Below are 24,361 nucleotides of genomic sequence, written 5' to 3' on the forward strand. Positions count from 1 at the left end.
ATAACTTTTTAAAAAAAAATCAATGTAGTGAACATGAATTTAATAACTGTTGATTGAATTATCTTAGGAAACAAATGATTACATCATTCAACATTAGTGGTATCCTTAGGTACTGTTTTAGTAGGTAGGGCTTTTGGTTCTTTCATTAATTGAACCTAAGACAAATATACTTGGAAAAACTCTTCATTATTTGCTTTTTTCCTTTTTAAATAATGCCTTTGGAACTTTGAATTTTTTTAAATCTTAGGGAAATGATATTAAAAATACATGAAATAAAATTAGGGGGTGCATGCTTGTAAATAACGGTGCATATATGTAACACAGACAAAAATAAACTTTATAAAGTAGTTTTTCACTGAGGCCTCCTATTTACTTTTCCTTAGGAAGGGCTCTAGAATTAGAATCTTAACTGAAATGAACTTGATAAGGACTCACCCAGTCCAGTTTATTTGTAAGAGACTGGGAGACTTACTGAAATGACAGAGAAGTGTGTACTGACTTCTCAACCTACATTATCAAATGTAATATATGTTTTACTGTACATAGAGTTGCTTGAAGACTAAATGCATACAGTATTCATGTTTTGCTCATTAAGTCAAGACCTTTACATAGGTATATTTAAGCTTGGCGGGTATTTTCATGTTTTTTTCTTGTGTTTTTCAAGTTGTAATAATTCTCTTATGTATTCTAAATTCATTGCAGAGTTGACAGGTTTTTTTAAGTCATATATTTTTAAAAAATTTTCAGTGTTATTGAGTTATAATTGGCATATAAAATTGTAAGCCATATGGATTGTATATCATGGTAATTGGATATATGTATATTTTGTGAAAGGATTCCCCATCTAGTTAATACATCATCTCCTGATATATTCATGTTCAAACATTTTTTTTGATAAGAACATTTTATCTTTCTTACTAAGTTTCAGTTACGGAATAAAGTATCAATTATAGACATTGTGTTTTACATTAGATCCTCAGATCATACTCATTTTATAACGAAGTTTGTACTCTTTACCAACCTCAACCTCTCCCTGTTTCCCCATCCCCTAGCATCCACATTTTTAGTCTGTTTCTATAAATTTGACCTTTTTTTTTTTGACTCTACATATTAGTGATACCATGTAGTATTTGTCTTTCTTTTTCTCTTGACTTATTTCACTTAGCATAGTATTCAGGGTCCATCCATGTAATCCCCAATGTCAGGATCTCCTTCTTTTCTCATGGCTGCATAATACTCATTGTGTGCCTGTCTCTCTGTCTTTATATCTACATACCACACTATCTAAATAGATAGACACCACATCTTTATCCACTCATTGATGGACACTTCAGTTTGTGTATCTTGGCTATTGCGAATAATGCTGCAAACATGGAAGTGCAGATATTTCTTTGATATCCTGTTTTTGTTTGGTTTGGATATGTACCCAGAAGTGAGATTGTTGGATCATATCATATCAGTTCTATTTTTAGTATTTTGAAGATTTTCTGTACTGTTTTCCATAGTGCCTATACCAGTTTATGTTCATACCATCAGTGAACAAGTGTTCCCTTTCCTTTTCTCCACAACCTAACACTTGTTATTTTTTGTCTTTTTGAAGACAGCCATTCTGACAGGTGTGAGGTGGTAATTTATCATGGTTTTGATTTGCATTACCCTGATGATTAGGGGTGTTGAACACCTTTTCATATACCGGTCCATTTATTTGTATGTCTTCTTAGGAAAAATGTTTATTCAATTCCTCTGCCTATTATTTCGTTGGATTGTTTTTGCTATTGTGTGAGTTCTCTATATACCTTAGATATTAGTCCCTTTTTAGATATATGATATACAGACATTTTCTCCCATTCTGTAGGTCGCTGTTTCATTTTGTGGATGGTTTTCTTTGCTGTGCAGAAACTTTTTAGTTTGATGTAGTCCCCCTTATATATTTTTGCTTTTGTTGCCCTTGTGTTTGGTGTCAAATTGAAAAAAGTATTGCCAAGGCTTATATGAGGAATCTACCCTCTTTATTTTCTTCCAGGAGTTTTATGATTTCATGTCTTATGCGCCAGTATTGAATTCATTTTGAGTTGATTTTTGTATGTGGTGTGAGATCTTTTATTCCTTTGCATGTGGCTATCCAATTTTCCCAACACTATCTATTGAAGAGAATATCCTTTCTTCATTGTATATTCTTGGCTCTGTTGTCATAAATTAACTGAATTAATTATTATGCAAATCATTATGCAAGTAAATAATTATGCAGATAAATTACATATGCATGGATTTATTTCTGGACTCTCAATTCTGTTCCATTGATCTGTGTGTAGTTTTTTTTGCCAGTACCATGTTGTTTTGATTGTCATAGCTTTGATGTAGCTTGAAATCAGGTAGTGTGATGCCTCTAGCTTTGTCCTTTTTTCTCAAGGTGGTTTTGGTTATTTGGGGTCTTTTATCGTTCTGTAGGAATTTTGGGATTGTTTGTTCTATTTCTGTGAAAAATGCCATTGGAATTTTGATAGGGATTGCATTAAATCTGTAGATTGCTTTGGGTAGTTCGGAAATTTTAATTCTTTTTATGGAGCCCAACACAGGGCTTGAGCTCATGACCTTGAGATCAAGAGTCTGACGCCTAACTGACTGAGCTACACAGGCACCCCTAACATTAATTCTTCTAATCCATAATGGAACATCTATCCATTTATTTGTGTCTTCTTCCTTTTTTCCATCAGTGTCTTACAGTTTTCAGTGTACAGATCTTTTACCTCCTTTGTTAAACTTATTCCTAAGTATTGTATTCTTTTTGAAGCAGTTGTAAATGGAAGGTTATGTCTTTAATCTGTAAGTAATATACATGGCCAAAGTTCCTTTTAGAGATTTCATCAGTTTTACTCTTCAGGGGATTTAGTTCTATGCATACATCCTGGAAAAAAGCTACTAATTGTATCTTTTTGAGTGAGTAGGTTTTTGTTGTTGTTATATCTGATCTTTGTTTTTTAAACTGTTAGCATTCTTATTCTGAGTCCTGTAAGGGGTCACGGTGCAAGGTGTCAACACTACTGTGCTGAAGTAGAGGTGTTTATTCTGTTTCTCTGCTTGCTAAGGGTAATTTCCTGATTAGAGTCTTGTTTAAGGTAGAGGTTCTAATCTCTTGAGATGGAAACTTGGGAACAATGACGTTTTTATGTAGTTCATTCAAACTGTGTTTAAGGTTGAACACTATATGTTCAGGTGTGTTCTAGGAATTAGGGATATATTAGAAAGCATGACAAATTCCTGCTCTCATGGAATTTACATTTTGTTTTATATTGTTTATAATGTCATTAAAAGTCTTTTTTGGGCCGTTACAGATCAGAGATATTAATTATTTTAAGTGTTACCTACTGAAAGATACATAATCGTTTAAGAACTTTTTGTTAGCTTCATTTATCTTTGGTTTTCTCTTATATATGAGTAAAAGCAAACCAAAAGTAATAGAACAAAGTGCATAACTGGAATTTGATTCATTGAAATGGGAAACTCAGTAAATAATGTAAGATCCATATTACAGGATGGTTAAATCACATTTTTTTCAAAAAAGTTTTGTTTTGTGGAATCATTCTCATTAAATAACATTCTGGGCATCAGGAGCTTATGGCATAATCCACAGTGTGAGGTATAATGATTTGCTTTGGCATAAAAATGATTGGTACTCCCTGTTTATTTAATAAATATTTATTGCATACCTATCAGGTGCCAGACTGTTTTCACTGCTGGAGAGTACAGTTTTGTCTGAGACAAATAAAGCCCCTGTCCTCATGGAGCTTACAAAAAGTGTAATATATAATAGAAAATATCTGGTTGTTTGGTGTTGGAGGCCATGGTTTATTTGAGTTGGGCTGGTCAGAGGTCTCAATGTGGAGGTAACATTAAAGTAGCAGCATTCTGGGCGCCTGGGTGGCTCAGTGGGTTAAGCCGCTGCCTTCGGCTCAGGTCATGATCTCAGGGTCCTGGGATCGAGTCCCGCATCGGGCTCTCTGCTCAGCGGCGAGCCTGCTTCCCTCTCTCTCTCTCTGCCTGCCTCTCTGTCTACTTGTGATCTCTCTCTGTCAAATAAATAAAATAAAATCTTTAAAAAAAAAAAAAAAGTAGCATTCTTAGAGACTTGTAGTGGCCAGCCTTTGAAGTTCCTGGGTTCCCGAGTAAGTGAAATACATCCATGTAGAGAAAGAGCAAATGAAAAGTATGCATTAATTTAAGTGGTGATTAGTCAGTCCTTTTGTCAGATTAAAGTAATCCACCGTTAATAAGTAACTCTAGTATCCCCTCGGATTGCGATTACATGATTACATTCACACTTAGTTTTTCACTGAGGTGAGTCTCTAATTGATAGAATATGTAGATGAACAGTGAAACATTTCCCCCTGTGCTGTCCCACCAAAAAAGAAAAAAAACTAAGAAATAAAAATAAAATTTAGATAATCAGAAGCAATCCTTAAGCAACTAAGTACTCCCCAGTACTCCCTAAACACTCAAGCTCATATTAACAGTGTTTACTTGGTCACTAAGTTTACCAGAGTTAGGTGTGGGCTGCCAGTTGCTTTCTTCTCTACACTTGTTTTTAGAAGAATGGGATGGAGCTAATCCATGTGAAAATTTGTTATGTGCATTTCCCTCCCCCCCCCCCACAAAGGTTTATTTGTTATGGAGAGAGCATGAGCAGGCAGAGGGAGAAGCAGGCTCCCCCCTGAGCAAGGAGCTTAATGCAGGACTAAATCCCAGGACCCTGAGATTATGACCTGAGCCAAAGGCAGACGTTTAACAGATTGAGCCACCCAGATGTCTCTGTTACATGCATTTTGATATTTTCCTTAATTTCATAATAAATATTTCCTGGTTAGTTTAAAAAAAAAACTTTGGTATGATTTTAGTCCTTATATCCTATATTTAGATACATACTTAGATATTTATGAAATTAGAGTTTCATGTTTTGAAACGTAGGTTTTTATTTTCTTTTTCCATAGGCATGATTTGTAGGTAACACGATGGGGTATCCGCTGTAGTTTTTGTTTCATTCGTGCTTGGTAGAATTAAAGTCTAAAAAGGGCATATAAATATACTCTGTCAAAGTCTTTTTTTTTTTTTTAAGATTTTATTTATTTATTTGACAGCTAGCGAGCCTAAGCAGGGGGGAGCAGTAGGCAGAGGGAGAGGGAGAAGCAGGCTCTCTACTGAGCAAGGAGCAGGATGTGGGCTGGGATCATGACCTGAGCCACCGAGGCATGCCTGTCAGTCGTTAGAGTTGAATTTCATTATTATCACACATCATGGAAGTTCATTTTATATACATTTGCATATTTGTCATATATTTACATTACCCTCTTCTTTTGCTCTTTGCTTGCACAAAACTCGTGGAAAGAATTTTCTGTGCTATCTCCAGTATCTTTCCTCCAAAATCTGATGTTGCCCTACCTACACCACAGAGTTATAATTACTATCACTCTACCAAGGCCATTGTTCTTTTCTTCTCTCAGTGGTATTTAACCCAGTTGATCTCAGCCTTTTGAGATGATCTATTCACTTGATTGGTTTATAACTTTCTTCCTTAATCTTTTGCCTTCCTGTATTCTTTCTCTCAGTTTCTTTTGATACTCCTAGTCATTTTCCTGACCTAAACACTAGTATCTCAGGGTTCAGATTTTAGGTATCTTCTCTCTTCCTACTTCTTGTTGTGCTGTTTTATCCAGTTTTTTAACTTAAAAAACTCTTCATGGGGTACCTGGCTTGCTCAGTTGGCAGAGCATGTGACTCTTGAACTTGGTTCTAAATTCGAGTCCCACATAGGGTGTAGAGATCACTTAAAATCTTAAAAACATACTCTTTATAATTAAGCTTATATAATATCTGTATCTTTCTATGTATTTATCTATATCTTTAGTCTCAACTTAAACTTGGATGTCTATTGGGCATCTTAAGCTTAATGTCTAAAACTGAACTGTTAATGCTTTCTTTCACTCCCCCCTCACCAGTTCCCCTAGTACCACTTCTTCAGTAGTCTTTCCCATCTCTGTAAATGACAACTCTCTGAGTTGCATGGCAAAACACTTGGGAGTCATTATTTACCTATCCTTTTCTTTCACATTTTGATATTCAGTTGGTCAGCAGATTTTGTTGGCTTTATTTTTAGGATATATACAGAATCTGACTTCATAGACTTTCATTTTCTCACTACGCTGTGGTCTTAGCCATTACCATCTCTCACCTGGGTTATCCCATTAGCCTATAAGTGGCTTTCCAGTTTCTGCCCTTGGGGATTTGTTACAGTCTGTTCTGAAAAAAAGCACCAAAAGTAATAGTTTACAACGTTAGGTCATATCACCCTTGTGTTCATAGTGCTCTGGTAACTTTCTGTTTCACACAAAGAAAAAAAGCTGAAGTCCTTGTGGCCTAGACCCTTCTTAGTTTCCCCTATACCTCTGCAATTTTTTCTGCTATTTTCCTCCTCACTTTCCCTGATCTAGCTACACAGACCACCGTTCATTCTGTTCTGACATCCTAGGCATGTTCCTTCTTCAGAATCCAGGTATTTGAATATGTTTCTAGATAGTTGTTCTATCTGAACAACCTGATAGTTGTTCAGGTTTTTGCTGCAAAGTCATCTCAGCATTGTTGTCCCCCAGCCTGTTCTAGACTATACAGTGTTATTTTGGGAATTAAAAAAAAAGACTTAGAGAGCAGACAGGGGCCTGGATATCAGTCTTTACTTTTCCTTTGGGCCCAAAGCTATTGTGAAGAAACAACCAATACAAGTATCCTTGGCTATCCTTGGCTTTCCCTGGCTATTCTGTTTAAAATTACAAACCATCCTTTTGTTCCCCTCTCCATACTCTGTATTACTTTTTCCTTTTAAGTGTTAAGACTTATCATCTAACAGGATGTATGCTTGTCTCACCCTCATTAAAATGAAGCTTCCATTTCATGGAAACCGGTTTTTAAAAATTTTTTTTTAAGATTTTATTTATTTATTTGACAGAGCACAAGCAAGGGGAGCGGCAGGCAGAGGAAGAGGGAGAAGCAGGTCCCCGGCTGAGCAAGGAGCCCAGTCCTGGACCTGATCCTAGGACTCTGGGATCATGGCCTGAGCTGAAGGCAGATGCTCAACCAACTGAGCCACCCAGGCACCCTAAAAATTTTGTAATTTATGGAAAACAGCAAAGCAGTAAGAATAGTGTAATGGACCTACATGTACCTGTTACTTAGCTTAAACAGTTAATAGCTGGTTTTATTTCATTCATTTATACCCTACTTGTGTTTCCTTACCTACCTCTCTGCACCAAGATTATTTGAAGCACCTCCCAGAAGTCGTATAATTTCATCTGTAAATATTTTCATATGTATCTCTAAAATATAAGAATTCTTGGGGTGCATGGGATGCTCGGTTAAGCGTCTGCCTTCGGCTCAGGTCGTGATCCTGGGGTACTGGAATTGAGCCCCACATCGTGTTCCCTGCTCATTGGGTAGTCTGCTTCTCCCTCTCCTTTTGTGCCACCCCCCCCCAAATTGTGCTCTCTTTCTCTCTCACATAAAGAAAATGTTAAAAAAAAATAGCCACAATAATATTGTCCAGCCTAAAACGTTTAAAGATAGTTCTTAATATTTTCAAGTCTGCAGTCCATCAGCTTTCAGTTTTACCCAGTTCCCTAAATATTTTTTTTAAAGTATGACTTGGAATTGAAATAAGGTCAATATATTAAGTTGGTTAGTATGTAAGTATATCAGTCTATGAAAGTTCCCTCTCATCCCCTTCCTTGATATTTATTTGAGGAAACCAGGTCATTTCATTTTAAGTATTCTGTATCATTGGTATCTAGAATAATCTAGGCCAACATGTGACATATAGTAGGTACTAAGTAAATGTTTTAAAGGAATTAACGGGAAGGTAAGTAATTTATAGTATTCTAGGATGGAATTAAAAATTTTTAGGGAATGATTACGATCTCACTTTTACATTAGCTTGATAGAATGTTATTGAAAATAAGAAATTAGACAGTTGAGAAGGGGTCAGATGTAGGGTGCTTAGGACTACAGAAAGTTACTTGAAAAAATCTGCCAAAATACATTAATAATTGTTACCATTTAAGATCTTATTATTTGCACACCAAACACTGTATTAGACGTTATATTAATTAATTCAGTTTTCACAACAACCTTTCAGTGCAAGGTTCAATGTCTTCATTTTCCCAGTGAGTTTTTGAAGTTTAGTGGGAGAGGTGGTTCCTGGGCATTAATGTTTTTATTAACAAACTTTATAAAACTAGAGACAACTCTCTAAAACCATTTGGGTGTATAACTTTGATAAAAAAGAAAAATATAAAGAGGCACCAATAATACTACTAACATAGAAAACATTTGTTTAGTGTGTGTCTTTCTAGTTTCTTTTTTTAGACTACTTTTTGTGAGATGGATTAGAAAATGTGAAAAAGAAGAAAGGGAAAAATCTCTGAAATAACCATTATTAGCATTTTGGTGTATGTTTTTTGGTTTGTGTGTGTGAGAGAGTGAATGTGAATGTGAATATAAAGCTTGGAAGACAGTTATACCACATATGGTTCTTTCCCTCATGTAATGCCTGTTTAGCATATTGAAGACTGAAGATCTGCAGTGAAAAAACTCTTCCAATTTGCTTTAACCCAGTGTCTTTTATACATATTTGATAGAAAATCCCCTTTCCCAGACATACTGATAAGTTTTACCCAAAATATGAAGTTGAGTTTGGCAAAAGTTGAAATATTTGTGCACACTTAAATATAAAACTTCAGAGTGTTTTAAATTACAGCTGAAAGGATGCATAATACGATAGTATTGGAGTAACTGAAGACAACATTCCGAAGGAAAATTAGCTTAGAGTGACACCAAATAATAATAAAATAAGGTAAACAAGGGAAAATACTTGTATCAAATAGGTAACATAGATATTACAGAAAGAATTCATATACATTGGAGAGATAAACACCACATCTGAGTGGGGGAGTTGGCAGAGCTAAAGAAATACAAAAAGACGGTGCACACATCTGAAGTGTTCAAGGTTTTTTAAGTAACTGTTTCTTTTAAAAATCTGGAACTCAATGCCAGTGAGGTTTTATTAACACAGAGCTCTTTGTGCTATCAAAATTCTTTATAATCTTTATGGAAAGACATAAGATGAGATATATAAAATAGTAAAATATGTATATTTTTATTCTTTGACAAAAGTCAAAGAATGAAACCTATGTTTTAAAGTTTATTATAAAGAAAGAATTGAAGATGAAAAAAAGATGTGTGCATGATAGCAATATTTATATTTTTCAAATTATGAACATCTAATATCTAAAATGATAAATTCATCAAAATGGTTCATTTTATGTAACATACAACTTGATGTATATCACACCACCACTTCTAGGAGTGAATGGATGAATCATCCATGAAGGAAAGAACTCTCACTGAAGGGAGTCTTAAGTAGAGGCTGCGTGGTTTTCTGCAATATTAGAGGAAAAAGCTCTGGTGCCTCTGTTAGGAGAATATAACCATATAATTTCTTTTTCTACTTCAAACACAAGTCCTGTAAATAGATATCTAACCTTTATTGGAACATTGCAACATCATGCTTGCTCTTTAGGTTTATCTCAGATTTGATATTTAATGCCAACTTTTATAATAGAGGAAATAATTGTAGTTGAGATAAAAGCAGTAGAGTTTGGCCTTTGTACTGCCAGTGTGAATTAAGGGATGTCAGATGTGAAGAATTTCCTACTGTACTTGCGTGTGTGTTTTTTTTTTTTTTTTTAAATATGGTATTAAAGTGATTTAAACTAATCCTGGTTGTTGAGAAATTCAGTAAGTTTAACTCCAAATAATTTGATTTTATTTTCTTTATCTCATTTAACTCCTTTTCCCAGAAAGATAGATTGGAAATAGTTTGGAATAAAGTAATATTAGTGTCAGGAGGACTTTACATAGACTTGACTGGTGCCAAGAACTTAGCAGATTTAATTAGGCCCATTTGTGGATAGGGATGGGAAGAATTTTAATGTGATCTGAATTCAAGCTCAAGGATTTCTGAGTATGATGATAGATTTTATGCCAAAATTTCAAAATGAGAGTGACATCTAATTCTGGAATCTGGGAGGGAGGAAAAAGTAAATAGTTTTTTTCTGTATGCCATGACCATACACTTCTGTCCTAAAGAATCCAGGTTATTACATTATTTTGGTAACTCAAAGTTCCCATTTTAGTGAATTTTAAAAAGCTGGATATCAAATACTGAATCTTGGTTGGCCTTGTGGCAGAAGGATGGGGAAACATGGGAGGTCCTTGAGAATAGGCAGTGTTCTGAAAAGAGCCCAGATTCTCCTTTACTTATATTCATTTTCTTAGCAGAACCAGTTGGATCAAACTCTTTAAAAAATACAAATACCTGATTGGGAGGGTTCTGCCCTAGAGTATTCATTCTGTACTGTGAATTACTTTAGTCAGATGAGTGAAATTTATTTCAGAAGAAAGAAATATCAGATACTTTTAAAAATTTTATTTGTTCTAGGGGTAGTTGAAGAAAAGCAGTGAGGGAGAAGGAATACATAATTTTTGATGGTGGGTACATGGGAGGGGGAGAGACTGAAACAGAAGTAAACGGTAAATATAGGGCTTTCTAAGTGCCAGTTACTGTTCCAAGCCTTTTATACATATTACTTTAATCATCACAGTAGCCCTTTGACCCACTAGTATTTTCTCCATTTTATTGAAGAATTTGAGGCACAGAGAGCTTAAGTAGGTGCTTTACTTGTTGGAGCCCTTGTTCACATGAGAGCCCTGGAAATGTTAGAGACCATGTAGAACTTGATTTAATACAAAGCTGGGCTTTTGAGGTGAAGGAAATGTATGTGTTGCCAGATAGAGCAGGAGTACAAAAAAGGCTGTGTTCTTGTGTTCTTGGAAATCTCAACTCAGAAATAGCTCAGATGAAGTCTGAGGTATTCTAATTGTAGGTTAACGTAGGAGGTTTTTGTATGATGATGGGACCTCAAAACATCATTTACCTTCAAAGTTATTTTTTTTTTTTAAATATTTTATTTATTTATTTGACAGAGAGAGATCACAAGTAGACAGAGAGGCAGGCAGAGAGAGAGAGAGGGAAGCAGGCTCGCTGCCGAGCAGAGAGCCCGATATGGGACTCGATCCCAGGACCCTGAGATCATGACCTGAGCCGAAGGCAGCGGCTTAACCCACTGAGCCACCCAGGCGCCCTACCTTCAAAGTTATTTTCCAGCATACACAAACATGCTGGGATCTTTGTTGATTTTCCCTTCATCCCCTTTCCTCTCTCTTCCTCCTGCCCCCCACTTTTTTGTTGTTGTTTGTTTGTTTGTTTGCCACATTCTCTCTCCCTTCCCATTCCCATTCCCTCATCTTTTTTTGGTAGAGGTGATTCTCTCTACCACACATCCTTCCATTTCCCCTTTCCCATTTGTCACTTCAATAGAAAAATCATCTTTTGTCCCTTTTAACTTCCTTTAGTTGATTTCCCCCCTTTCTGTCTTTTACCATTTAACCTCTTAAAAATAAAAGAGACTGTAGTTGTCATTCTTTACTCATGTACTTTTTAACCTCTTGTCATCTGATTCTCTGCTTCTGTATGTCAAATTTGTGGATTTCATTGTTTTCTCTTGTAGTATTAACCTTCCTGATCCTACTCCACTGAAATTCTCCTTACCCTTTTTTGGTGTGTAATACTGTATTATCTTGATGCTTCTTTTGCCTACTCTTTTTCTTCGTATCATCAGTATATCCAAAAAGTGAAGTCAGCACCTCACTTCCAAGTTTATTCTTTCCAACTTATCTCTCTGTTACTGAAAACATTTTTCTCTCACTCATCAACATTTAATTTCCCCCGACACCTTCTTTTCCCTTGTTCTTTTGCTCAGCAAATAATTCTGGAGTGCTTCCTGTATTACCAGGTCATTATTCTAGGTTCTGGAGTTTCAGCAACAAATTAAGAGATAGAGTTCTGACTTGTAGAGCTTACGTTTTGGTGGAGAAGATAGTTAATAAACAGATACTGAAATCAGGTAGTGTGAAACAAGTTTTAAAGAATAAAGTACACTGAGCATCAGTAGGCAGTGATGGGAATATATGCTGTTTTGGGTAAGATTGTTATGAAAAGTTTATCTGAGAAGGTGATATTTGGGTGTAACTTACAGAGACTGAGCCACGTGGAAATGTGGGAGAAGAGCACCCCAAGCAGAGAGACTAGCAAGGATAAAGACCCTGAGATAATCTTTGCCTCTCCCGTATCAGGAAAGGCCAGTGTGACTAGAGTAGAGTGAGTCATAAATCATAGGTGAAAACTCAGAGAAGTTGTCTGGGGAAGATCTTAGGATCCTGTGGGCCCTGGCTAGGATTTTGGACATAAATATAAGTGTGGTGGTAGAGTTTGGAGGGTCTTGAATAGAAAAATGGTAACAAGATAGGACTTCATATTTTAGAAGGATCACAGTGATGACTCTGTGTGTGTATGTGGGGTATGTCAGTAGAAGAACCCGGGACGCTATTTGGTATAGTTGAGATGATGGTAATTTGTAGTAGGATGTTAGCTGTGAATGTGGTAAATGGTTAGAAGTGATAGATTTTATATTTTTAAAGATTTATTTATTTTTATTTTTTTAAAAAAGATTTTATTTATTTATTTGACAGAGAGAGAGAGCACAAGCCGGGGGGGGGGAGCAGGAGAGGGAGAAGCAGGACCCTGGGATCGTGACCGGAACTGAAGGCAGGCGCTTCATCAACTGAGCCACCCAGGCACCCCAAGATTTATTTATTTTAGAGGATAGAGAGTGTGTGTGCATGAGCTGTGGGAGGGTGAGAGAGAATCCTCAAGCAGAGTCCAGTGTGGGGCTCCATCCCAGGACCCTGAGATCATGACCTGAGCCGAAATCAAGAGCTGGCCTGCTTAACTGAGGCACCCAGGTACCCTGAGTGATTATGTTTTTCGATAGAACTATCAGGATATGCTGATCACTTGGATGTGGTACATGAAGAGAGAGAAGCTAAGGATAGTTCTAGAGTTTTAGGTTTGAACAGGTGGGTGAATGGAGGTCCCATGACCAGGAATACCTTACGAGGGACAGTTTTATTGAGGAGGGATGGGTAGAAGCAGTGTTTATTTTCAGTATGTTAAGCTTGAAATACCTGTTAGACTTCATGGAGATATCAAATTATATTCTTCCAGAGGTTAGATGTGAGCTTGGGCCTGGAGAAAATAATTTTGGGAGTTATCCAAGTATAGGTGATACTGGATGAGATCACTTAGTGGGGTTTGAGTGTAGATAAGAAAGAGATGGAAAGATTGAACCCTTAAGTCCTCCATTGTGTAGACCTCTGCAAGAAAAGAAAGCTGTATCAAAGGATACTGAGAAGTAGCTGGAGAGAGGAAGATGTGTGATGTTCAAAAGCTAAGTGAGGAGAAGGGGATTCAGAAAGGAGAAATGGGTCAGCTATGTCAGAGGCTACTAGGACAGGGAGTAACCTAATAATTGACCTTTGGATTTGGCTTGCTAAATCCCATTGATTTTTGCTTTGCAGTATAGCCCTAAAATCCAGACAATACCTTTTCACGCCCTGCCAACACTGTTAATCAGGCTTTAATTACGCTTCTTCTGGACTATTTTCCTCTTTAGAGTTTTTCCTTTCTCTCCTGATTACAATACAGAATACATGCTGATTGTAAAAAAAAAAAAGTTGGAAAACACAGAGGCAGTATAACAGTGATGTAGAAAACTTGAATTCCGTATCTGCCTTACCACTAGAGATAATCACTGATAACACTCCAGTCCTTTTTTCCCCGTCCATTTCTAAGAATCTTTTTTTTTTTTTTTTAAAGATTTCTTTTTTTGACAGATAGAGATTACAAGTAGGCAGAGAGGCAGGCAGAGAGGCAGGCAGAGAGAGAGGAGGAAGCAGGCTCCCTGTGGAGCAGAGAGCCCGATGTGGGGCTCGATCCCAGGACCCTGGGATCATGACCTGAGCCGAAGGCAGAGGCTTTAACCCGCTGAGCCACCCAGGCGCCCCCCCCCCCGTCCATTTCTATCTGTGCATATTTGTAGTGCATACATTGTGTATGTGCTTTTATATAAAATTGGGATGAAAAGTAGTCTTAAATTTTACTTTTTAAAATGAATATTAAAATTTTTTTGAGGATGTGTGTGAATGTGTGACAGCATAAGTATTTCATCATGGCAAAATAGCCTTCTAATTGAACTTTCCACCCATTTTCCCCTAATTATATCTTAAGTGAGTCCTGATGAATTTTCCTTAAATACATTCTTCTCTGAGCTTTTAGTGTATAGGTTAGTGATTGAAGTATAGACTATTCTTGAGGGTAATACATGAATATAGCAGGAAATCTGAAAAATAGGAAAAAAGTATAATATAGAATAGCTGTTAAAATTTTCATCTATTTCCTGCTAATCTTTTTTTCTGTTTGTCTAAATGTACATACACATGCATTTTGTTTTTTACTAACAGATCACAGTGTGTTTTCTGGCCAACTTTTTTCCATAATTTTTTCTATTTATAATTTATTGGTCAAAGTATATAAGTAGTTTCATTATTCTGTTTGTTGTCAAAGTGCTCTTCAAAAAAATTGTACTATTTGAAAGTATATTTATAAAGAATTTTGTTCTCTTTAAATTTTAGGATAGACCACTATCTTGTTGAGCTCTTTTAATTGAAGTTCTTCTTGGATACAAAGATGAGGACTAGATAACTTCTTGAGGTTCCTTCTAACCCCTAGGATGAAGATAATAACTAACATTTGTATAGTGCTCTAAAGTTTACAAAGTGAGTTCTCATACATCATCTCACTTGATCCTCACAACAGCTCTGTGAGGTAGGTAGGACAGGTATTGTTATTCTCATTTTAGAGATAAACTGAAAGAGAGGTTAAGTGACTTGGCAGTTTTATTTAAGTGTTTTAGCTGGGATTTGAATCCAGGCCTTCTGATCTAAATAATCACAATCTCTTTACAAGATTTCATACAGCTGCACATTTAGAATTGCTATATGTCAGCTAGTTAAGTAAAATTTTTTATATACAGAAATAAACCCAATGACAGTATAAATATGATATTTATATTTTCTTCAACATCCCCCAATCCTTTTCCATATCTCCCCCTCCCCATTAAATGAAATGCTCTCTCTTTTGACTGGAAGGTCACTTAATTATATAGCTATACACCTACCATTTTACCTGGCATTTGGGAGAGGGGGAAGTTAAACGTTTTTCATTTCTCTCTGTGTATATTTTTTTTTGCTATTGCTTAAAGGTGTACCTGTATTACTTTCTATACATGTAGCATAAAGTCTTTAAGTAATAGAATTATACTTCGAACTGGAATCTTTTGGGTCTAGCATGTACTTAGAATCACAAGTTTTTCTGGGTATTAAAATTTTATACTACTTTAACTAAAATTGGGATAATTGAGTATTTCAGGTATAGTTGCTTACAGTGTTCACAGAGGCACATTGAATAATAAGTGAGAATGACAGTGGAGGTCAAATCAAGAACAATTATAGCTAATCTACTCTTTGACTAGTTACCTCATAAGGTAAAAGTTTGTAAATCTGAATTGGGAGCTTGGTAGTGGCAGTATCACATAATAGAAATAGACCTAGATTTTCAAGACTGTGTAGTATTAGTATTGCATTAAAATGTCTCACAGTGTTTTCTGCCTTTAAATACTTAAGATATTCAGTATTTTTAAAAATTAATTTTCTTGTTTTTGTTTTTTCTCTAGTTGTTGGTCTTGACGATATTATGGATGAAGGAGTTGTTAAAGAAAGTGGCAATGATACCATTGATGACGAAGAACTGATTTTACCCAACAGGAACTTGAGGGAAAAAGTGGAAGAAAATTCAGTGAGATCACCAAGAAAATCACCTCGTTTAATGGCACAAGGTAATCTTCCAGAGAGGTTGAGCTAGAAAATCTAGCTAGGAATAGATGTGATAGTTTGTAAACTTGCTAAGCAGAGACTGTATTTTCATCATGTTTGCTAATCTGAGTATTTTGATAATAATGAATTTTGAGACTATATCAATTTGTTGGTATAATCTTTAAAAATTTTTATTGAAATTATATTTATAAAATTTGAGGGATTGATTCTGTAAGTTTGTAATGCCTATTTTCTTTTTCCGAGAGGAAATCATTAATAACTTTCTCAGATGGTTTTACTAAGTTTTTGGTATTTACTTCCATGTCTCTGAGTAACATATATATATATTTGCTACTTTTTGATTATTCAGATGTGTAGGTATTTATTGATTTCCCACTCCAGGTCTGAATTTAGTGTTTGTCTTCTTGTCCTCATCTCACAAAAGTATATTTTCTCATCCTTCTAAAAAATAATTTTGTTAGGTCAATAGTAATTGTTTATGTTATTGTGACTATATGTGCTGTTAGAGATGATTGATTTTGGTAAACTAAGGTTACTTTTTTCCTATACAACTTTTTTGTCTTTCTGTTTTAGTAATTGTTTTTGTTGTTTATTTGCTTACAGTTTTGTACATTTGTACACACAGGTTTCTTTGTACATATCAGTAATAACACCTCAACTACTCTACTAGTTGTCTAAATCTTTCCTAAAAATACATGTGCATATCACATATTCTGTCATTTTCATTTTATTGAAGAAGTCTCTTGGAGCTTTCTGATCTGCTCCTATGTGTAATAGTTGTTGGCCTTGTATAAACCTGATGCATAGCTATTATCCAGGGATCTCCCTTTATTATTCTTCTGATGATTCTCTTTGGTGGTGTAGCTCTTATTTTCTCTTTTGGCTTATCTCCTTCATTTTTGGTGACACTTCTTGTAGTTTGCTGTGAAAAAGGAATGTGGAGATATGTTATTTTAAAACTGTGTGTCTGTAAATATATTTAATCTGGCCTCACATTGGAATTATAGTCTGGTTGAACATAGAATTCAAAGTTAGACGTAATTTTCCCTCAGAAATTTGATAGTGTTCCTCTGTTTTCTTCTAACTTCAGTGTTGTTGAGAAGTTTATTCTGATTCCTTTTTTTTTTCTTTTTTGATATGTTACTTCTGGAAGTTTGTGGAATCTTCCTCTTCAGCTCAAGTGTTTTGTATTGCTGATAATGTATCTTGGTGTAAGTGTATTTTAAGTATTGAATTCTGGCTTCTCCGTAGGTCTTGTTAGTCTGAAGAGTATTATTCAGTTCTGGGGAAATTTTTTGTTTTATCTCATTGGTAATTCCTCTCTTTATTTTCTCAGCTCTTGCTTTCTGGAACTCATTATTCAAGTGTTAGGTAGGAAGGACTGGCCTTTCCATTTTCTTTATGTTGCCTACTTTGTACCTCTGTGTCTTTTTCTTTTTCTTTTTTTTTTAAAGATTTTATTTATTTATTTGACAGAGAGAGATCACAAGTAGATAGAGAGGCAGGCAGAGAGAGAGAGAGAGAGAGAGGGAAGCAGGCTCCCTGCTGAGCAGAGAGCCCGACACGGGACTCGATCCCAGGACCCTGAGATCATGACCTGAGCCGAAGGCAGCGGCTTAACCCACTGAGCCACCCAGGTGCCCCTCTGTGTCTTTTTCTCTACTTGGTGAAATTTTTCATGTTTATCCTCCAACTTTTCCCATCAAATTTTACATTTCTAATTTCTGAATATTCTTTTTTGTTTGTTCTGGGAGTAGTACTTTTTGTAGTATTGTGGTCTTGTTTCATGGGCACAATATCTTCTGCTGTCTTTCATAAGGTATTTAACGTTTTAGAAAGTGTTTTAAAAAGGTTTTTTTTTATTCACATAGTTAATAGTTTCTTTTTTCTCCATGTTGTCTGCCTGTCTGTCTCTCTCTCTTTCTTCTTCATTTTTCCTGCTGGAGACTTTTCTAAAATGTCTGATGTTTGCTCATGTTTAAGAGTAGGAACTAAAACTATATGAAACTAAAAGGTTAACACTTGAAAGAGTGGGTGGATTGGATTTTGTCTTCTGTGAGCTTCACTGTATGGTTCTCTGGTCATGTGGGGTTTTTTGTTTGTTTGTTTGTCCAGGAATCCCTGATGTCAGAATTGAGGTTATTTATTCCTTTAGGCTCATTAAATTGGTAGCATGTTATGGGAACCTTTCAGGGAAGCTGACTAGGGTGTCTCAGCTTTCAGTATATAAATTCACTTAGTGTCACAAATTTCACTGTACTTTGCTGCCACATTTTTCTGTGCCTGATGTTCCCTAATCTAGAAACCATGTTTTATAATCTTCCAGAGAGCTAGCCTCCAGTCTTAGATTAGGACCAGGAAAAGGCAGCTACCTGGCAGTTGAGTGGGGGAGAGGGAGGTAGAGATCTAAAAATAGCTTTCATCTCATCTTCATTTTAACTATCTCCCTTCATCCACACTTTAGAATCATCTAGGATTACCAGTTCCTAGCCCTTTTGAAGTATTAATTGTATTAATTGTACTAATTGGCAAGAACCAACCCTGCCGTCTTAGGGTTTATCTTTTTTGGGTCTCCTGTATCATTTACTTCTTGAGCATCTCTTGTTTGACTTCCAGAATTGTCACTGTTTTCTCCTGTTCTTCCTTTCATTCAATTTATTATTTATTTTTAAAATTTTTTTAAAAAGATTTTATTTATTTATTTGGTAGAGGAAGAGAGCGAGCACAAGTAGAGGTAGAGTGGCAGGCAAAGGGAGAGGAGAAGCAGGGTCCCCACTGAGCAGAGAGCCCCATCCAGGGCTTGATCCCAGGAATCTGAGATCATGACCTGAGCTGAAGGCAGACACTCAGCTGACTGAGCCATCGAGGTGTTCCTCTTCCTTTCATTTTAGATGTATGCCTTTTGTATAGCTTTAGTGTGGAGTTTTCAGAAGTGTATCAAGTTAGATGCATGTATTTATTTTATCGTCTTTCCTCAATTTATATGTGTTTGTGTATGTCTGTGAATATGTATATATATATATATAAAGATTTTATTTATTTTAGAGTGAGTGCAGGGTCATGGAGGGGGCAGGAAGAGGGAGGGGGAAAGAATCTTAAGCAGACACTGAGGGTGGAGCCTGATATGGGGCTTGATCTCACGACCCTCACATTATGACTTGAGCTGAAACCAAGAGCAGATGCTGAACCAGTTGAGACACCCAGTCTCCCTACCCTCAATTTATGTTTTTTATCAGGTTTTTAAATCTGTTATTTGGTAATACTTGTGACTTTGAGTAATGAAAATAATAGGATGAACATTATGGACATTTGGCCTGTTCAGCCAGGATTCATATTCATTTATATTTAGAGGAAGAAAAATAACTTGATCTTCTGCTCAATAATCAGTTATTATTGGAAAACTTTTTTTTTGTCATCTCAATTGCTTTTATAGTTGAATATGCTGTTTATTTGTCATTTTTATCAATGCCTGGGTAATGGGTGTTAAAAGTTCATTTATTTTATTTCAAGGCAGAAAAAGAGCTGTAAATTATTTCAGGCTGTCTTTAAAACTTAAAATATATAAAAATATCATTAAAGTATATAAAAATATCCAGATACTGATAATGAACCATTACATTTTTAGTTATTTTAAAATGTTATATATCTGAGCATGTGATAAATAGTTAATAATCCACACTAAGTATTAATTTTAAAAAATTGTTGGGTGCTTATTTAATGATGAAATACTGTGTCATGTTCTGGGGGAATTAGAAAGGATCTCTAAGACTAGGATGATTGAATAATTTTTTTTTTTTTCAAACTAGGACACTTTTGAGAGTAAAAGAGTGTGCTATTAATCACATCAAGACTGTATATGACACCTAGGACTGTTACAGACAAATGAAGACACATGATACCTTCCTTAAGAGTTTCATGGTATATGACAAATAAGGAACTGTTTCAAGTATTGGTTCATAGTAGGGTTTTGCATTGAAGGGCAGGAGGCTTTTTTTTTTTTTTTTTTTTTAATGTTAGTATTCAGTTTTCATGTGAGTTTATTTGGAGGCATTGGATGTGCATAGGCTTGGAAATAGCTTATTTTGTATTTCAGTTTGAGGGTTTTTCTAATTAATCTCCTTTAGTTCTCTTTCTTTCTGGTTTTTCACTCCATACTTTCTCCTTCTGGAGGGTGTATCCAGATAGGGAAAAGAGGAAAAGCTTGTATTCTTTGTTAGGAATATTGTTAAAGGTGGGAAGCTTTACTATTATTTTCATATTTTTGCCATTTTCTTTCATGATATATTTTCTTGGCTTAAATTTCTTTGGCTGTATTTTCTCTTTATCTGTGTTTAGTACTCTAGCATGTGCTTCATTTCTTAGGAATAGCTTGTATGCTAAAATGGTGATACAAGTGAAGGACATTCATAAAAGGGAGTTAGAGTTCTTAAGAGGTTGTTTTCAAACTCACACAGATTCTGTTTGTAATAGGTGGTCTAGTTTATATTTTGCTGAAACCTGAACTTAATTGGTATTATCTATTTAAAGATATTTAATGTAAAAAAAAAAAGACATTTGGTGATTAAAACTGTATGAGAGTCTTGCTTTATGATGGGCATTAATATGAAGGAAGCTCATTTTACTTATTTTACTCCCAGCTTACTTACTATATAAAAGAAACTTGATGTAAACATTCTTGTTTTGTAGTAAAGTATATCAGTCTGAATTTTGTAGTTTTTTTCTCCTGCCAGAATTTATAGAACTTTGATAAATCTAAAACTTAACATGGGTATGTATGTGTATATATACATATATATGTATATATATGATCATTATCATGAGTAACTGTTCAGTACATTTTCATTGAAATGAGCAAACTTATAACTCAGTTAAGAAGTAATATATTCTAAATTGTATTAAAATAAAAACAATGGCTTAATAGCTAAGTTATTTTTATTTTTTTTCCCTTCTGATAGAACAAGTAAGAAGTTTGCGACAAAGCACTATTGCCAAGCGTTCAAATGCAGCACCTTTAAATAGCACAAAAAAGGCATCTGGGAAGACCATATCTGCCCCTAAAGCAGGGGTGAAATACCCAGAAAAGTGTCAGATTAAAGAAGTTTCTGTGTCACCGAAACCTGAGTACCATAAAGAGAGCAGAAGGAGCAGCCGACATATTGGACAAATTGAAGTGGTACCAGAAGTATCAGTGTCTTCAAGTCATTCTTCAGTGTCACCTTGTCTTGAAATGAAGGATGAAGCTGGATTAGATTCTAAGCAGAAGTGTAATAATCAGGGAGAAGCCGATGTGCCATCTCATGAATTAAATTGTTCACTCCTTTCAGAGACTTGTGTTAGTATTGAAGAAAAGAAAAATGAAGCTCTGATGGAATGTAAAGTCAAGACTGTTAATAGCCCACAGTTTAAGTTTTCAGATAAAGAACAACAAAATGATTCTGTTGCAGATAAAACAGATGGCACTGTTGCTGAAGAAGTGAGGGAAAAGGGGAAAGTTGAACAAGAATCAAATGAGACAGTAAAATTATCCCATGAAGATGACCAAATTACTGAGGAAGCTGCATCTTCTGCCTCTCTCTCTGATGCTGCTGCTTGTACAAATCCAAATAAGACTGAAAAGAACCTTGTAGGTTTGTCTTGTTCTGTGGATGAAGTAAATGAATGTAATTTGGAATTGAAGAATACCATGGAAGTTGCTGATAAAGCTAAGAACTCCCTTCAAAGAAATGAAATAGAACCATTGGGTTATTGTAAAGACACAGAGTCTATTGATAAGCAGTTGGAGAGCACAGAATTAAATAACTCAAACTTAGAGATGGTTGATACTAATGCTTTTGAACCAGAAAGTAATATTTTAGAAAATGCTATTTGTGATGCACCTGACCAAAATTCAGAACAGCTGAATATTGTTGAAAGTATTAAACTGGAATCTCATGAAATAGCAAACCTTCAGGATGACAGAAACAGCCAGTTAAGTAGTGTTTCTTGCTTAGAGTCAAAAACCATAAAATCCAAACAAACAAAACCTATAATTCATTCTAAGCAAAACATAACCGCAGATACTCTGAAAAAAGTTGTTGCAGCAAAACATGAATTAATGCATAACAAAACTAAAGTTAATGTCAAAAGTGTGAAACGAAATGTTGATGAACCAGAATCTCAGCAAAATTTTCATAGGCCAGTCAAAGTGAGAAAAAAACAAGTTGAGAAGGATTCAAAAATTCAGAGTTGCAATTCTGGTGTTAAAAATGTGAAAAATCAAGCTCATTTTATATTGAAAAAAACATCACAGGATCAAAATTTAGTACAGGTTTCCAAACCCTTAACTCATTCTTTGAGTGATAAACCTTATGCTCACCCTGGTTGCTCTAAAGAACCCCATCATCCTGCACAAACTGGACATTCATTACATTCCAGCCAGAAACAATGCCATAAGCCCCAGCAGCTGGCTGCAGTAGTGAAAACCAATAGTCACGTGAAGGAAGAGCTTGACCATACAGGTGGTGTAGAGCATTTTAAGGAGGAAGATAAACTGAAGCTAAAAAAACCTGAGAAGAACCTACAACCCCGCCAAAGAAGAAGCAGCAAAAGTTTTTCTTTGGATGAGCCACCATTGTTCATTCCGGACAACATAGCTACTATAAAAAGAGAAGGCTCAGATCATAGCTCTTCATTTGAAAACAAATATATGTGGACTCCCAGCAAGCAGTGTGGTTTTTGCAAAAAACCACATGGCAACAGGTGTGTGTGTTTGTGTATGTTTGTGTGTGTGCGTGTGTTTGTGTGTGTGAGTGTGATGTGCATTAAAGAGAAATTGCTTTTTAGGGTGGGGTTATGTGAGAACTTTTTTATAAAAAACTTAATATACAAAGACTTTTGCAGAAACAAAAAAAAAACCCTCATCAGTCCTGGATAAATGATAGAAAGATGGAGCCACTGAATTTATAAATATATTATCCTAGAACATGTAAAAAAGCATAGTCTGACCAATGGGTGGTATATATTGAAATGTTTCGTCATTGTAACCAGTTAGAGAGTGTGATTTAGTTAGAGCATCTGAAAGAGAAAAAAAGCTTGCTGCTAATCAGGAAATTTGTTATTTGGGGTCTGTAAGTTATATATTATTTTATTTGGCATGAAGAACTAGTAATAAAGTGTAAAGGGCATAATGGAAATTCCATTTTTCTTTCAAAGATCTAAAGAAAAATTTTTTCTTTTTTGTGATTGAAGCACACTTACCATGACTTGATACCATTGCTTCATAATTACCAAACAACCTTGGAATGAAGTTTGGTAGCAAAAAATGACTTAAATTATCCAAGTGAATTGTGTATGTAACACAGAATAGAAAACCTGTGTTTCTTTTTTGAATGTTTTAGTAATTGAAACGATTTCTTATGAATTCTAATCTTTTAAATGATTTTAGGATTCAGTGTTTTATATCTTTTTGACACTGCCTGGCCCTCCCCCACGTTTTTTTTTTTTTTATTTGCTAACTTTTCAAGAGAAGGAAAACAGGAGATGAAGTGGAGTTTGCAGCTACACGATTGTCCTGTTCAAGTGTTGAGATTGCTGGTGGAACTTCTATCAACATTGACATGATAAAAGAACATTATAGCTTACACATTGTAATATTATCCTTACTCATGAAAGTAAATATTAGGATGACTTCCCAGTACTGTCAGATTACATAAAAATGTGGAACTTTTTAGGTAGGGACAATTTAGTAAAGTATGTTGTGTAATTACTTTGTGTGGGAGCTGGTTGGGGAGAGTGGGTGGAAGTTCGTGGGGCTGTTCTATAAAAAAGTAAGTTTTATGTCAATTTTTCTGTCAAAGACATAACAAAATTTTATGTCTTCTTTTATGATTCAGCCTATGTCCTATTTTTAGTCAGTTGTTACTCTTTATAACAATATATTCCAGTTTTAAATGTGTTTATTTAAATATAGTGCTACAAATGTCCTCACATATGTGCTCTTTTAAGGTTTTGTTGTTGTCTTTAAACAACTTACACAGATAAAGTGGGCCTGCTAAATTTTCAAAATTAAGGGCTGGGTGGTGTTTTTAAGTGTTCTTTTAAGCCAACACTTTTCTTTCTGCCAGAATCTTCTTAAAAATCATTACACTGACATATGGTCAGAGTAATGGAATAGGAAGCTTAACTTGAATGAGTTTCTGAAATGAAACTTAAGCCTAGAATTGGAAGTCGTGTTAACTATGTTACCATGTGGTTTTGTTGCAGATAAGCTGCTCTTCTGATGGCCTGGTCCTTAGGAGTTTGCCCAGGCTTTTTAACTATGGCTCACTTTACCAACATCAGTTATTTTCCTGAAATAAATTTTAAGTCCCATTGTGGTTCTTCCCTTCCCCCTAATGTCACCTTTTGTATCTGCTTTATAAAACCTAGCGTT

The 24,361-nt window shown here is 35.4% G+C and overlaps 1 protein-coding gene across 6 annotated transcripts in view; it reads left to right on the forward strand.

Moving 5' to 3' along the window:
• PHF3 (PHD finger protein 3) overlaps positions 1 to 24,361 on the forward strand; it is an 88,155-nt gene that overhangs the window by 29,663 nt on the left and 34,131 nt on the right. For 5 of the 6 annotated variants that reach the window (XM_046004711.1, XM_046004713.1, XM_046004714.1 and 2 more), the window contains 2 exons: positions 15,792 to 15,953; positions 20,907 to 22,689. In XM_046004711.1, coding sequence (XP_045860667.1) covers positions 15,792 to 15,953; positions 20,907 to 22,689 — 1,945 coding nt within the window. Of the gene's footprint in view, positions 1 to 14,691; positions 14,885 to 15,791; positions 15,954 to 20,906; positions 22,690 to 24,361 lie in introns of all 6 variants that reach the window. The other variant, XM_046004715.1, reaches the window with a different exon arrangement.

Source organism: Meles meles, chromosome 5 (genome assembly GCF_922984935.1).
Source record: "Meles meles chromosome 5, mMelMel3.1 paternal haplotype, whole genome shotgun sequence".
NCBI classification, from domain to species: domain Eukaryota; kingdom Metazoa; phylum Chordata; class Mammalia; order Carnivora; family Mustelidae; genus Meles; species Meles meles.